This window comes from Myxocyprinus asiaticus, chromosome 8 (assembly GCF_019703515.2).
Source record: "Myxocyprinus asiaticus isolate MX2 ecotype Aquarium Trade chromosome 8, UBuf_Myxa_2, whole genome shotgun sequence".
Classification (NCBI taxonomy): Eukaryota; Metazoa; Chordata; class Actinopteri; order Cypriniformes; family Catostomidae; genus Myxocyprinus; species Myxocyprinus asiaticus.
Window position 1 is genome coordinate 1,286,049 of NC_059351.1, and position 17,183 is coordinate 1,303,231.

The 17,183-nt window shown below is 38.4% G+C and overlaps 1 protein-coding gene across 1 annotated transcript in view; it reads left to right on the forward strand.

Moving 5' to 3' along the window:
- The first annotated feature begins 2,123 nt into the window (after positions 1–2,123).
- pdcd4a (programmed cell death 4a) overlaps positions 2,124–17,183 on the forward strand; it is a 31,858-nt gene continuing 16,798 nt past the window's right edge. The window contains exons 1-3 of the mRNA XM_051705048.1: positions 2,124–2,362; positions 2,522–2,595; positions 15,331–15,630. Coding sequence (XP_051561008.1) covers positions 2,550–2,595; positions 15,331–15,630 — 346 coding nt within the window. The 5' untranslated portion in view covers positions 2,124–2,362; positions 2,522–2,549. The remainder of the gene's footprint in view (positions 2,363–2,521; positions 2,596–15,330; positions 15,631–17,183) is intronic.

Below are 17,183 nucleotides of genomic sequence, written 5' to 3' on the forward strand. Positions count from 1 at the left end.
CACCAGTGATGTTTTAGCAGTGATTAAAGGAGGTTAAAGGAGGTTATTACTTAAAAATGCTGTAAATGACAGAAAGTCACGAACAGGAAAAGGTCGGGGATTGCACAAAAAAGGTGAGACTGGGAAATGCAAGCCACTTTCACTACAGACCAATAATTGTTTTACAGATGTTTTTCACTGATTTGTACACTTTTCAGGCCACTTTATCAGAATCCCTTGTGCTAAACTCCCAAACTTACATTGACAGATACTGTAACATTTACTTGCACCTCTGGAAATAATGTAAAATCTCGGTGACGAGACAGCGTTTTGACTTAAACCTACCAGACAAAAATTACAAATGGCACAACAAATAGGCTATGTGTCTAAAATTGATTTTGTGTTGTGTGAGAAGAATATTAGAAAATATTAGTAATTATAAAATCAGTTATGTTAGACATAATATTCATAATTTTAAGGTATTTACTTTCTTAGAATTGTGTAATGATTACTGGAATCAAGAGGTCAACTCAGTAACCAGTATTATGGTGACAGTGACATCTGGTGGTCTGGGTGGAGACTACCTTATGAAAATCCACAAATCCATCAGAAATCATACAATAGAAAATATCCAGAATGTTCTCTCTCTCTCTCTCTCTCTTTCTAAAAACTCTTACTATACTCATCATATCAAAACAAATGAAACAAATCTTCAATTTGGAGATCACAGAAAGAGAAAATTATATCAAATTCATCAGACGTAAATTGTTGTAAAATTGTTCTTGTAGGGTAGCACCAGTGTATCAGTGTATAACACATCTTTAACTTGATTATAAATTAACATTTATTATTTTATTAATATAAAACAATTTGTGAACAGTGTCAGAGCTAGGGGGTGATCAGGGGTGGCTGTGGCCACCATGGACCAAAGCCTGGCCACCCCACTCACAATTGCCATTTTGATCATTTTTGTCTTGGCCACAATTTCGTTTTTTTAGAGGTGGAACCGTCTCTGTACAACCGCAACTCACAGGAGACTTTACATGTGCGCACACCAAAGTCGCCGCACCTCTCTGTCCCGGGTGTCACCAGGGCTGTAGATAGTGGGGTGAAAGGTGGTAACGATTCTAGGGGCCCAAAGGTCCAGGGGGGCCCCACAACAAATTCTAAACTGTATTTTTTAATAAGAAAGGGGCCCAGAATACCTTGCTACTCATACTCATTTGTTCGAGGGGTAGCAACATCAGGCCAAAGTAATAGTTGATTTGTTTAGGTGCTATTTAACAATTGAGATATTACATTTGTTTTCATTTTTGTTTTGTGTTAATTTATCATGTATGTATTATGTTAAATAGTCCACATTGTTTCATAGTGGTGTTATAGAAATGTCATGTTTTGTGTATTATTATTATTATTATTATTTACTAAAGTCATAACAATCAACAACTGTCTTATGTTTAATTATTTTTAATACTGGTATGGTAATCCTATCAGCATATTAAAGTATTGAACCTGACAGTAGCTCATGCTTTAATGCTGTGTTAAGCAATCAATGAAGTTATTATAAAATGATACATATGGTCTACAGTGAAGAAATATACACTGGTGCTATTTCAATTTAATTTAATTAATATTTCATCATTTGTCTGACGTGAAACAACTTAAATACACATTACCCGTGTAACACAATTTCTCTACATCCTGAGGAATATAAAATAGGAACGTATACAAGAAAAGGTGAATTTTATTTGCAGCAGACATGCATTATGCATGTATTTTGTCAGTACTGCATGATTTTTATTAGCACATCCTTTCACAGAGACATTACACACCGTATCCCGTCAGATCTCCCGTCAAAATGTTCAAAAATTGAAAAACATAAAAAATCATTTTCAGATCAATTTTAATTCAGCGCTAATATAAATGTCGTCTTTTCTTCTGTGCCTTCAGTTTGTTTGTAAACAGTAACTTCATCTATTTTCAATTTCCGACAGCGTGTTTCCGGTTTCGACATCGCGAGAGTATGTGACGTCACACTAAAGCGTGCATGCGTGGGTCTCAGTCACAACACCTAATTAATATTCATGCGCTTCAACAAATGAAGGCGGAAGTCACGTTACGTACATTAATATGCATGAGCCTCACGCAACCTCGCAACTCACGTGACGTGCTCTGAGCTGAAGTTGAAAACATTGTCCATGATATTGCTCTGTCTCTGTATTTCGAATGCAAAATACATTTTTCTAAACGTTTTTTTTTTTTACCTAGATTGATAAAACAAAGATAATATACGTTTTACGGATCATCTTAATTCCCTTAAGTGCTGTTTACTCAACCATCACACTTACTGTATTTAAAGTGACAAGCGAGCCTTCAATTTAAGGTGAGCCTGACCATGCAACGCATTTACGACATAAACGTAATTTAAAAGGAACCAAATGATTTAATGTGACAAAACAGCAGATTTGTGTTAGTCATGTAAATCAAGTAAGTTTGCACGTCTGATATACATGTAAGCAATACTTGTTTCCGTGATCTGTAGGCTTAGGAGAACAGTAAACAAGCGTGTAATGGCGACTGAGATTGAAGCATGGACTACTGGCCCTCAAAACGACGGTAAGAGCATTAAACATTGATTCTTTTAACAGCTGCGTGCTTTTGCATGGTAATTGCCTTTGACTAATGAATATAATGGAAGTTGGTCTTTTAATGCGTCGTTTTTGCAGACGAGATTGGCATTAGTTGCTGTTATGCTTTACCATGTGCTCTGGCATAGGGTCTTATAAATCCAATGTGTGATATAAACTAATGCAATATTATTATTATTATTATTTGTACATTTAATCGCCTATTCCGCATATTTTGCTTGATATTAACTCGAGTTCATTTCATGCAAAACATTTCCGGAATAGCTTTTTGTTCCAGAATTTTTTCAGATAGAGATAAACTGGGCAAAAACGAGGAATGATCACCTCACTAATCGCATATGTGATCTATGTTATCACTGTTTTTTTTTTTTTTTAATTGAACGCTGAAATGAAGTACACAAGCCTGTAATTAGATGGTAAAATTGGCTTATGATCAATTGGGTCTTTAACCCTTGTGCGACCTTGAGGACATTTTTTGTTAATGCCAACGGTATACATTTTAGCAAAGGTGTGTATTTTGGGGGAATTTTGGTATTTCAGCCTCAGTTCCTATAATACATCTATAATACACAAAATAGTTACACTCAGGACCTTCAGGACAAAAATGTCCCCATTGAAACCCATTAAAACTGCAATATTTGATCCCAGTGCCATTAAAGCATAAAATCATGAATTCTATGATATTATGCTTTCATTCTGGAGCGCTGGCTTCAAAATTTAATTTTTTTATATTTTCCACCAGATGGGGCCATTTTTCTCATGTTTAGCCTATGGAGCAAATACAAGCTTTTCCCCTATTGTCTGTTTGCTGTATCATAGAGCACTGCAGACCAACCGAATAAATGAAGCTAAAATTGTATGGGTGTGTTGGTATGGATGTCAGAGTGTGTTTTGTATGTGTGTATTGAGAAATTTGTGTGTGTGTGTAAAAAAACAACAGTGGCATTATGTAAACAAACTGGCATTTAAAGGGTTACAATCCTGAAAATGAATGAATATTTGGTAGTTATGATCAGGACTGATGTTGGTTAAAGTCAATGAAAGTGGAAAATAATTATTTATATATAATTATTTATTCATATATAATATTTTTATGGCAGTTTTTTGACACGGACATTTTTGTCCTCTAAGGACCTCTGAGTAACTTTTTTTTATTGATAAACAAGGGTGAAATATCTTTTGTATCACATTCACTTGTATTTGACATCGAATATATCATTAAACGTCTTTGTTAAAGCTGAAGTGTGCAATTTTTGCCAGTGTTGGGTGTAATGCAGTACTAAGTAATTAATTACTGTAAATTACTTTTTTATTTAAAAAAGTAACATAAGGGATTACTCTTTATTTTTCAGTAATTTGCTGAAAAACTGAACAATTATACATAAAACAATAGTGAATTTAAAATAAAAATGTAACTTCTGATGTTAAAGTATGTTTTCTAATTTAACGCTGCCCCCTTAAATTCTTTGGCCAGTTCATGAATAATTTATTAGATTTTTATATGATTTATTTGAAAGAATTAAAAGAACAGTTTCATGTCTATCTGTGTATTTTTCATCTGGTCGAGGCTGATTAATTACTTTTTTAGAGTAACTTACCCAACACTGATTTTTGTGCAAAAATAAACATTAGCCATGTCCGAAAATACTTCAATAACTGTTTTCCTAAGCAGCCACTGGGCAGCGTCATGATGATTCTAATGGCCTGTTTTCATTCTCAGCAATGTAAAAATGACCAAAACGAGCAATCCAGATGGATAACTCTTTTTTGATAAGTTAATCCATATGACACAAGTGTGTTAAGCCTTGTCTTCAGAATTGATCCAATTGGTTTTGGTGAGAACAAACCAAAATGTTGATTAAATGCAAAGGCAAAAAAATGCAGCAACATGGAATACATTGTAAATACAATCCACATAAGATCATTTTTAAAGGGTATGCAAGGCAGTGATGCAGCAATATCATTTACATGTTAAAGGGTCATGAAACACTCTGTTTCAGGACAGTTGAGTTCTCACCACAATTTAAAAAAATGCCTGGGACAGTGGGCGTGGTCAGCAGCGGAGCGGAGGGGAGAAGGCGGAGAGAACAAAACAACTGTCTATCTGGTCTAGTCAACTTAACTTCACTAATGCAGTTAACAGCATCAAAGATTCTCACAATTGCTCGTTGCAAAAAGCACAAATTGTACAGTGTTTTGTAAGCTCACAATACATCACACGGAAACACACTGGTCATTTTATTTGAACCACTTTCCAATAATTACAATTAATAGATCCTAACATTGTCTTGTATCACGTGCATCACATGCATATCTGTTAACATCTCAGAAAATGTAGTTTAGTGTTTTTTTTTTAAGGCTTTTTATGCAGATGAAATGCACATGCTCACTGCTGGTTCAGGATTTCATCCTTGAATGTTTATTGTCTGTGGTTAAAACAGCTTTCTTGCATTAGCACCAATTGTTGCGCTGGTTTTGGTGACCGCAACAGCTCCTGACACATGATCCAAAGCTCGTATTTTATTGGTCAGTAAATTGGCACACTCATCGTAAAAAAACAAAACCCCAACAACGTCACTTTGTCAGCATGCGTTTTAGAACAAATGTTCATTCCAGGTGTGAATGGCTCTTTAGGAACCCATTGTTTTGATTAAAAATGTTGATTGCGGTGAGAAAACACAGCGAAGGCTTTAATGCCATCTCAAACTCGTGACTGCAGAACACAAAGACAATTGGAGATATGATGTGTTTATATCCATACAGTGCAATTCAATGTGGTCCAACACTTTCAATGTCCAAAATGGACATAAAAGGCAGCATAAAAGTAATCCATACGACTCGAGTGGTTTAATCCATGTCTTCTGAAGCTTTACGATTAGTTTTGGGAGAGAAACATGTTACATTATAAGACTATTATTGACTTAGTCCTATAAAAAACAGCATATTTTGAGGTTATTACTAAATACAAATAACTATGAAGTTTGAGAGTGTAGGGATTTCATTATTCGGAATAATGGGAGTGGGTAGTTGCTGTTGAGTTCTTTAGACACATTTTCCATTTCCATGGAAACAGCATCTCCTTTTATCTAACCAACCAACAGCATAATTTATTATTAGAAAATAATGTGTAAAGAGATTAAAATCCGTTTGATTATCATTATTCAGTTACAAACAGTCAGAAGGACTAAAATGACCCATGCATTTAATATTGTGCTTGTAGAAGTGTGCCTTTGTTCAGTCTGCAATAAACTGATTTAGACACTACTCGAAATTCCTGCACTGTATTTGGGTCCCTATAATTGATATTAAATGACTGTATGTGATTTTGTAAAGGTGGGTCTTGCGTTCACCCCCTTAGAACTTGTATTTTAAATGATGACTGCTTAAAATCAAAACATTAGTGGTAGTCTACTGAAATAAGCCATAGCTGTCAAAAACAGATAAGACTTCATTCTGTCATTTCAGATGGTTCCTTTTTTGACAGTTGAACGGCTTGTTAAGCACACCAACCACACCCTTCGGTCTCCCATTTTGCACTTAAAACTGAAAAGAAGGAACAACAAAAGGAGGTTGAGTGACTTTGGCTTTGTTCACACTGTAGGGAAATTTAGATTTCTTTTTTTCTTCCCAAATCCAATTTCTTAGACTGACAGTTCAAACTGCAAGTTATATTTGGTTAGATATGATTTTGTTTTCTGTTCAGACTGCAATCGCTTTCACTAGCACGTCCACATTAGTTGTCATAGTTAGTGGTTGACCAATATATCGCCGAGGACTTCAATCGGCTGAAATTCTGATTTAAAAAAAAAAAAATGCTTTCTTTTGTCCCCAATTTGGAATGCCCAATTCCCAATGCGCTCTAGGTGCTTGTGGTGGTGTAGTGACTCGCCTCAATCCGGGTGGCGGAGGACGAATCTCAGTTGCCTCCATGTCCGACACGTCAATCCGCGCATCTTATCACGTGACTTGTTGAGCGCGTTACAGCAGAGACGTAGCGTGTGTGGAGGCTTCACGCTGTTCTCCGCGGCATCCACGCACAACTCACCACGCGCCCCACCGAGAGCGAGAACCATATTATAGCGACCACGAGGAGGTTACCCCATGTGACCCTACCCTCCCTAGCAACAGGGCCAATTTGGTTGCTTAGGAAGCCTGACTGGAGTCACTCAGCACACCCTGGATTCAAACTCACGACTCCAGGTGTGCTAGAATTATGACTTTTTTAATTATTGGCATCATCCGATAAATTTTCCCGTTTGGCAGATTAATTTCTTCAGGGTGCTGAAAATCACCTGTTTGCATGTGAAGCGACTGAGACATGTAAACGACCAGTCACGGTTCGTTTTGTTGTTAAGTGCATCATGTTACTACAGTAATAGGTCGGTGTGCAACACAGTCTCATTTAAACAGTCCGCATATCAGAGACACGGCAGACGAGTTTGAGCTCATAATGTTAAAGTGCTCGCCTGTTTCATTCTCCCTCTCTCTCCTCAACAGTTCCCTGTAACTTTTAACTCTCTTGTCTAATGATAAAAAGGCAAATATCAATAAAACTTCTATTGTATACCGTCTGCAAATCCAGCGTTTTCTTGCCGTCAAGCGCTCATCTAATATCTTCCTCTGAAGCGTGTATTCTATCAGCCAGAATCAAAACTTCAGGATCAAAAGTTCCTCTCATTCACAAATCATAACGGTCTGTCCATGACAGTCCAAGCAGGCGATCCAGGCCGTTTAAACTGTCAGGAGATTGCTGCTCTCGCTGGATCCGCACGAGCGCGTGAGTGCAACTTCAAAGCTGCGTCCGAAATCAGGAAAATGTTTCCCTCGGAGGCTGAATATGGAGGTATGATGAAAATAAGGTGCTTTTCAAACTGTTCGGAGATCAGTTTCCTTAAGCGTTCCATTCATTCAAAACAGCTGTCAGTTAAGCCATTAACAGATTTGGCAGCGAGGTAGTAAGTCAGTTGCCTATGTTTTCGGATGCAACCCAAGGTAAAAGCGCTTAACGTGTGCTATAAGTAAATTTCATATTCACTGTGCACTGTATGTACAATTGGTTTGATTTGGTAGTTTTTGAGTAAATGCAATTGTTAATGCGCACATGCCATCTATGGTTGCTGGACTACTGTGTGTACTGTTATTTCCTTCTTTCTTATATATTAACAATTTCTTCATGTGCAAATAAATTACTACAATTTAATGATTAAACAGAAATCAGAAGAAACTATCTACCATTTAAAATACTATATTTTTTAGTTTTGTGTGAAATTGAGTAAATGTAGTGCTAAAGAGTTTTTATTTTTTATTTTTATTTTTTAGCAATTTTATGGTTGTTATTTACTATATTAAATTGTGTCATATTTTGGCATTGTATCAGCCTGTCGGCCACCCTGCTCTCTGGATATCGGCATTGGCCATTAAAAAAAAAAAACATATCGGTTGACCACTATTCATAGTAACGATGCAAACTTGCATGTTCATCATGCGTAAGAGTTTAGCAACTGATGTTTTGCCATTAATTATGCTTTTCGTGAGAGCAGTGTTTGAATATGAACACATTTGTCACAGGCATCAGCCGCTTTTCCACCATTGGGCCGAACGGTTCTGAGCACGGTACGGAACGGTTACAGAACGTTCTCGGCACGGTTAGCTAACTGTACTCAACCATTCTCAACCGTGCTGGAGGAATGGCTTCAGTACATGGCAACTCGTTTAGTGTATCTTCATAATTTTATTATGATGGTTTAACTAGTATTGTAGCCTATGTTTATTTTTATTTTTCGTCAGGCCAGTAGGTTACTAGCGCATTTAAACTCACAATACATCAATATAGTCTCATATAATATTATCATATAATACTTATAGAACATTTTGTCAGTAAATATCCTTTTTAGCTACTCTGGTAACTTTTACCTTTCTGCATGTTCGTGTCTGGTGGCAAACACAAGCACTCAGCAAATGATGGTAAACTTCTCGCCTTTTTCTCTTTACTTTCCTTTTTGCGACATGGTCCACGTGCTGTGTTAGCAGAGTAAAACCAGGGAAAAAAGCATGTAGATTCTCCTGGTTTCACAGCACCACAATGGAAAAATAAACTGTAACCGGGCCGGATTGGCACGGAACGGTGCGGTTTTACAATGAGAACTGTTCAGTCTGATGGTGAAAAAGTGGCTAATGTCTTAAAAACAGGAGAGGTGGCATAAGCAATGTTTGTTCCTGTTAGGACTGACAACTGTCCCGTTTAAGCCGGGACATCCTGTATTTTGGCCAAAATGATGATGTCCCATACAGGATGCCTTGTCTGGTATTTTAGCATATAGGTGAGTTCCATTCACCTCAAAGATTTAGTAAATGGCCTTTTTGAACAAATTTTTATTGAAAATTCTGCTTGCCATCATTATTGTTTTCCCTTCGAAGTGCACTGTGAAGGCATCATTTAAGCCGTTTGGAATGCATAATATGTCAAATAATTTTCCACATTCGCATGCAGTAATTTGTTTAAACTTTCAAATGCAAGTGAAATCCTCGCTCTGTAGATCTGTGAACATGACACCATTTACTCCTTCAGGTTGCTATTAACTAGAATTACACGAGGCACAGTGTTATGCAGCCTAATCATTGTGAATGATTAAAAACCCTATCAAAATTCATAGCTTTTGAAACCTTCATAATGGTCTGAAAATTGGAACACTTGCTTATAACATTGGTTTCGATGTGTTAAAGGAATGCTTCGCATAAATGACAATTCACAATTCTTGGTGACTTTAATTTTTATGTATTGCATTTTGTACAGTAACACTTCTGCTTTGGACCTACTGCACCTATTTTTGTGTTGCTGCTGCTGTCAATTGCATTTATGCACACATAGTTACTGTGGTTCTTCCTCTGACTGTACTGTTTAGGACTGGGGTATTTATTACCACAAGGCCTCTCCTGTGAACGTCAACACCCTCTCCAACCTAGCAGGACATACACTGCCATATGTAGTCAGCCTAGGCAATCAAAATCAGCAGTGTCAGCTTTTCTGCCTCCTTGTGCTGCTCTGCTCAGTCCTCTGTATTTCTTCATTTTCTTATTCTTTTGTGTAGTGCACTTTAGGTACACTTTAGGGATAGATATATGGAAAAACTTGCAAGTAATGTTATCTTTTCACCCTCATGTCTCTTCAAACCTATATGAACTTTTATTTTTCCAATGGTCTGTCCCTTTAAAGCTGTGTGGAATTTGTTTTGTCAAGTAGCCTATGCTCTCAGATGAACCTCAGCTCATATATTTGGTCCACAGCTCTTTTTGGTCAACGTTGGGTACTCAGTCGACTCTCCACTGACATTGGAACCCAGTCCATTTCAATTATATAGGAGTTCTGTGCTCCAGACTACCATATGAGAGCAGTGACACCGGTGGGGGTCTGGGGCTTATATAACGAAAAATGAAAAGACACTAATAATGAAATGATTATTACTGGTTTAAGGAGTCTTAATCTGGCCCTTAGCCTAATTCTCATTGAACTTTTGATTTCTTTATAAAATCATTTTGAAATTCTATTCTGAAACTTGAATACAATAGATATGTGCTCTATTTTGCACATAAAAATCACAAGATTTCCTGTTTTATTTCAGATTTCTGATTACTGCAATGCATCCAGAATCAAAATTAGGACCTTTTAAAGGAATAAACCAAAAATGATATTTCTCTTATCATTTACTCATCCTTATTCCATTTCAAACTTGGATGACTTTCCTTTTACTGCAGAAAACAAAGATATTTTCAGTGGAGATACAATATGAATATATCCATGCCAGTCAATCCAAGTCAGTCCAACACTTCCAAGCTTCAAAAAGGACAAATGCAGCATGAAAGTTATCTAAACGAGTGGTTTAATCCATGTATTCTGAAGTGATACGATCAGTTTTGGGGGTGAATAGACCAAAATGTAACTCCTTATTTCAGTTTTGCCATCTGCAGTGTCCTAGGCACGATCATATTTTGAAGCTCGATTACACTTCTTCGCTCTTGATACATGTGTGTCCGGCTTGTGTACACGGGCAGAGTAACCAAATTGGCCCGGTTGCTAGGGAGGGTAGAGTCACATGGGGTAACCTCCTCGTGGTCACTATAATGTGGTTCTCACTCGGTGGGGCGCGTCGTGAGTTGTGTGTGGATGCCGCTGAAGAATAGCGTGAAGCCTCCACATGCGCTACGTCTCTGCGGTAACGTGCTCAACAAGCCACGTGATAAGATGCGCGGATTGACAGTCTCAGGCGCAGAGGCAACTGAGATTCGTCCTCTGCCACCTGGATTGAGGCGAGTCACTATGCCACCACGAGGACTTAGAGCAGTGTTCATGTATAATATAAATGTGAAGACCCCCCCCACCCCAGTTTGCTTAGTATCTGTTTCAGTTATTTCAGTTTCAGTTGCATTACGCTTCACTAGCCAATGCATATTCTTTCTCCAATGTGTCATTAGAGGGTTGCATAAAAAAAATAAAAATAAAAGGGAAACATGTAAATAGTTATAATTTATTTTATTTTATTTTATTTTTTGCTGCCTTGCGTCTTATTTTGTGTTCCAAAGTAAGAAAGTAATACAGGTTTGGAACAACATAACAGAATTTAAGGTTTTTGCTGAACTATCCCTTTAAGTAGGGTGGGCTATTGGGCAAATTCTTCAGGATTCATTACGTAGTCGATCACGATTCAGTTGTACATACTATACAGTCTGTCACGATTCAATAAATTGTGATGCATCATCAGATTGCGACTGAAACTATGGCAAATGCATAAGAGAGATCCAGAGTGCGAAGCCCCGTTCACATTGTCAGCGATTTTGTCGCTGGATGTCGTTAGCCTCCGTTCCTACAACTGATTACTATATTGTTATTGGCCGGTTTCACAACTATGGCTGGGCCACAATATTGATATTTATTGAAAAAAAATTCCCGATATCGATGATAAACTTTTGAGTAATTAAAAACTTTTTTTTCCTCTCGATTTTCTCCCCAATTTGGAATGCTCAATTCCCAATGCACTCTAAGTCCTCATGGTGGCGTAGTGACTCGCCTCAATCCGGGTGGCGGAGGACGAATCTCAGTTGCCTCCGCGTCTGAGACCGTCAATCTGCGCATCTTATCACGCGGCTTGTTGAGCGCGTTACCATGGAGACATAGCGCGTGTGGAGGCTTCACGCTATTCTCCAGGGCATCCACGCACAACTCGCTACACGCCCCATCGAGAGCGAGAACCACATTATAGTGACCACGCGGAGGTTACCCCATGTGATTCTACCCTCCCTAGCAACCGGGCCAATTTGGTTGCTTAGGAGACCTGGCTAGAGTCACTCAGCACGCCCTGGATTCGAACTCACGAATCCAGGAGTGATAGTCAGTTTTTTTACTCGCTGAGCTACCCAGACCCCCCAATTAAAAATTTGAGTAAAATAAAAAGCTAACAGAATCACAGTCAAATATTTGCTGGCTAGCGGCTACCTCTCATCCTCTATCCGGCTAATATGAGATCGTTGTGTACCGAATAAGACTGCACTGACAACACAATACTTACATATTAATATGCAAATGTTGAAAAAGTGGACCTGGAGTGCTTTGCATTGATGATGCACAGTCTCTACTGCAACATGGGCTTTAAGCAAGCCGTAGCAATTCCTGTGACAGTGTGAGATTTGGTCCAAGTTCATGTGCATTGTTTATGTATAAACCATGCCGAGAAAATAACCACGAGTTTAAATGCCTTGAATTAAGTTGATTTTAGGTCTGCCTTCATTTCTAGTTGTCTGCAACATGACGCAGCAAAGAGAACTAGAACGTTCTTTGATAAACCTTTCAGTTTATCTGATGTGAATGTGAGACCTGACCAGGTGTGCTGGAAAGAAAAACACTTCTGTATGGTGGACAAGCAGTCATGGGATAACTGAATTAAGAAATACAATTGAATTAAGAATTACTACTGAATTGAGAATTATACAGAACTGTTTACAGAAACATAAGATACTTGATATGTCAAAAGACATTAGATACTATCATGGATATAAAAGCTATATATAAAATAAGATAATAATAATAAAGGCTTGTTCAGAACAAATCCGAGACGAAGTTGCAAGATGAACTTCTGACAAAGGTCTATTGACATCAAGACCAAATCGAATAAATTGAAAAACTATTTCACTCCTGTACATTAGGCAGCTGTTCTACAAACATATTTACTCTGAATGCTGAAAGGTCAGTGCAGGAAAGCAATGCATGAGATTAACACATTAAATTCTGTTAAGACATTTATTTACCTTATTGGTTTACATTTACATCAGTGTAATCTTTCCATGTTTTGATGCATTTTGAGAAATATACAATCTGTGTTTTTTTTTTGTGTGTGGTTGAGTGTATAGTGACAAACAGGTGTTTAGGAAAGTGCTGTGGTAGTTTCTGTTGCTATTTATTGTTTTGAGGAAAAATCAAATCTATGGAGCTTTTAGCCCCGTTGTACCCTTTTCCAAACAAATTCCCAAACCCAGCTTGTGACCAGCCAAAACAAAACATCAAGTATGTTATAAAATATGAGGTATCTGCACATTGCATAAAGAAAGAAAAAAAGGGGGGGCCTGGGTAGCTCAACGAGTAAAGACGCTGACTGTCACCCCTGGAGTTGTGAGTTAAAATCCAGGGCGTGCTGAGTGACTCCAGCCGGGTCCCCTAAGCAACCAAATTGGCCCGGTTGCTAGGGAGGGTAGAGTCACATGGGGTAATGTCCTCGTGGTTGCTATAATGTGGTTCTCACTCTCAATGGGGCGTCGTGGTGAGTTGTGCGTGGATGCCGCTGAGAATAGCGTGAAGCCTCCACACGCGCTATGTCTCCGTGGTAACGCGCTCAACAAGTCACGTGATAAGATGCACGGATTGACGGTCTCAGACGCGGAGGCAACTGAGATTCGTCCTCCGCCACACGGATTGAGGCGTGTCACTACGCCACCACAAGGACTTAGAGCGCATTGGGAATTGGGCATTCCGAATTGGGGAGGAAAAAAATGAAGGAAAAAAGAATGTGTTTACAGCTTCTATATTATTTATTTACTGCATATTGGCATTAAACTCAGTGTTTTTGTGCATGAGATGAGTAAAAGAGCAAAAGAATACACTTTGGTGTCTTAATATTTATGCACATTTATAATATGCACATATATTATAAGCAGACTTTTTAAAACAGATTGAATGTATATTTGTAGTACATTCATGAACTGCAATTTAAGTATGTAAATTTCAGGGGTGCGTAAATGTATCAGAATCTGCCACTTGATGAGCACCGCCAATGTGCTTGATTGTGCAGTAGTAGCGACTACTGACTAAATGACAAAAAGCTCATTGGACACTTTTCTTCGCAGTCTGAACCAAAAAAAATCTGTACTGCTCTCCGTAAAAAACAAAAACAGAAAAACGTTGGATTGTTGGCAGACGATTTGTCTGACCTGGTGTGAATAATCCAATAGGAATCTATTGTTCCTATTCAAAAGCTTGTTCGCAAGTTCTAGGGCTGTCATGATTATGAAATTTGGCTGACGATTAATTGTCAAAAAAAAAAAAAGAAATTGTGATTATGATGATTAATTGTCTCTATACGGGCTTTCACGATTAATTGTCATATAAATTGTCATTTTCTATTTTCCAGTGGTTTAATCCATGTCTTCAGAAGTGATATGATAGGTGCGGGTGAGAAAAGGATCAATATTTAAATCCTTTTTACTGTAAATCTCCACTTTAACATTCTTCTTGTGTTTTGGCTATTCACATTCTTCATGCATATCGCCACCTACTGGTCAGGGAGAACGTTTATAGTAAAAAAGGACTTAAATATTGTTCAGTTTCTCACCAAACTGATCCATGACGGGAAACCATCTAATTTACCTTGTATACATTTTACATTAACATTGTTTATAATTTACATTTACCTTGAGGATTCCGATAGATCGCTAACTCTTGTGCCCATTCGTCAGAGAGAAGCGTGTGTGTGGCTTCTTAAGGCTTTTATTGGCAGGTACCTCCGACAGCCACTGGCAGACACTTCCTGCCTTGTTTTTTGTTTTTTTGCTTAACCCTCTCAGCTTGTTCATGAAGTCAAATCGATTGTTTTGCATAAACATGATGTTCTATTCACCAGCCTTGTGATTTACATGCAACTTTGTGTTGGCCTTCTCACTTTTTAGCTGATGAATTGCCATTTTTATTGATGATGATGTAGTTATGAATTCCTAAGCATTGTTTTCACATTTGCATAATTTTAAAAGTATTTATTGCAATTTTGTTTAACATTCATTTGACCAGATGAAAATAATAGTAAACGATAATTAAGCAATATCACAGGTGCAAGAGCGCTGTTCTGAATATCAGTATGTCTGTGATTCAGCTGTGGGCATGAGGCTTCAGTTCCTGAAACCAGTGATGTAATGACAAATGATAGACTAACCTGGGCTCAAGGTGATTTTCAGTGGATGTATTTTCTGTGGTTAGTCCTTGCGCAATAGTGTAGACATCCAAATACTGTATTTTTAATTTCTTTCATTTTGAGCAGTAAATGTAATGTTTTATAATGTTAATATCATTTATGGAGTGTGCTTGTGCTATGCTTCTCTAATGCCTCTTTCAGTGAGAGTGCTAAATTGTTGTCTGTGTGCTTGTCTCTTCTGTCTGTGTCCGGTACAGGAGTTTTCCCATTGGAGCCAGAGCTGGATGAGCAGAATGGGTTGTATGGCAGTGAGGATCTGAATGAGTTGGAAGTGAATGGGAATTGGACCCCTCAGGAAAAGGCCCTGCATGAGGCCAGACTGAAAGCGAAGGCTAAACGCCGCCTACGCAAATCATCCTCCCGAGACTCCACCCGGGAATCGTTCTCTGACTCGGTTGCAGGAGAGGTGTCTACTGATCCACACAGCCCCAAGGGCAAAAATGCTGTAAATGACAGAAAGTCACGGACAGGAAAAGGTCGGGGATTGCCCAAAAAAGGTGAGACTGGGAAATGCAAGCCACTTTCACTACAGACTGATAATTGTTTTACAGATGTTTTTCACTGATTTGTACACTTTTCAGGCCACTTTATCAGAATCCCTTGTGCTAAACTCCCAAACTTACAGGTGCATCTCAATAAATTAGAATGTCATGGAAAAGTTCATTTATTTCAGTAATTCAACTCAAATTGTGAAACTCGTGTATTAAATAAATTCAGTGCACACAGACTGAAGTAGTTTAAGTCTTTGGTTCTTTTAATTGTGATGATTTTGGCTCACATTTAACAAAAACCCACCAATTCACTATCTCAAAAAATTAGAATACACATAAGACCAATAAAAAAAACATTTTTAGTGAATTGTTGGCCTTCTGGAAAGTATGTTCATTTACTGTATATGTACTCAATACTTGGTAGGGGCTCCTTTTGCTTTAATTACTGCCTCAATTCGGCGTGACATGGAGGTGATCAGTTTGTGGCACTGCTGAGGTGGTATGGAAGCCCAGGTTTCTTTGACAGTGGCCTTCAGCTCATCTGCATTTTTTGGTCTCTTGTTTCTCATTTTCCTCTTGACAATACCCCATAGATTCTCTATGGGGTTCAGGTCTGGTGAGTTTGCTGGCCAGTCAAGCACACCAACACCATGGTCATTTAACCAACTTTTGGTGCTTTTGGCAGTGTGGGCAGGTGCCAAATCCTGCTGGAAAATGAAGTCAGCATCTTTAAAAAGCTGGTCAGCAGAAGGAAGCATGAAGTGCTCCAAAATTTCTTGGTAAACGGGTGCAGTGACTTTTGGTTTTCATGGACCAACACCAGCAGATGACATTGCACCCCAAATCATCACAGACTGTGGAAACTTAACACTGGACTTCAAGCAACTTGGGCTATGAGCTTCTCCACCCTTCCTCCAGACTCTAGGACCTTGGTTTCCAAATGAAATACAAAACTTGCTCTCATCTGAAAAGAGGACTTTGGACCACTGGGCAACAGTCCAGTTCTTCTTCTCCTTAGCCCAGGTAAGACGCCTCTGACGTTGTCTGTGGATCAGGAGTGGCTTAACAAGAGGAATACAACAACTGTAGCCAAATTCCTTGACATGTCTGTGTGTGGTGGCTCTTGATGCCTTGACCCCAGACTCAGTCCATTCCTTGTGAAGTTCACCCAAATTCTTGAATCGATTTTGCTTGACAATCCTCATAAGGCTGTGGTTCTCTCGGTTGGTTGTGCATCTTTTTCTTCCACACTTTTTCCTTCTACTCAACTTTCTGTTAACATGCTTGGATACAGCACTCTGTGAACAGCCAGCTTCTTTGGCAATGAATGTTTGTGGCTTACCCTCCTTGTGAAGGGTGTCAATGATTGTCTTCTGGACAACTGTCAGATCAGCAGTCTTCCCCATGATTGTGTAGCCTAGTGAACCAAACTGAGAGACCATTTTGAAGGCTCAGGAAACCTTTCCAGGTGTTTTGAGTTGGTTAGCTGATTGGCATGTCACCATATTCTAATTTTTTGAGATAGTGAATTGGTGGGTTTTTGTTAAATGTGAGCCAAA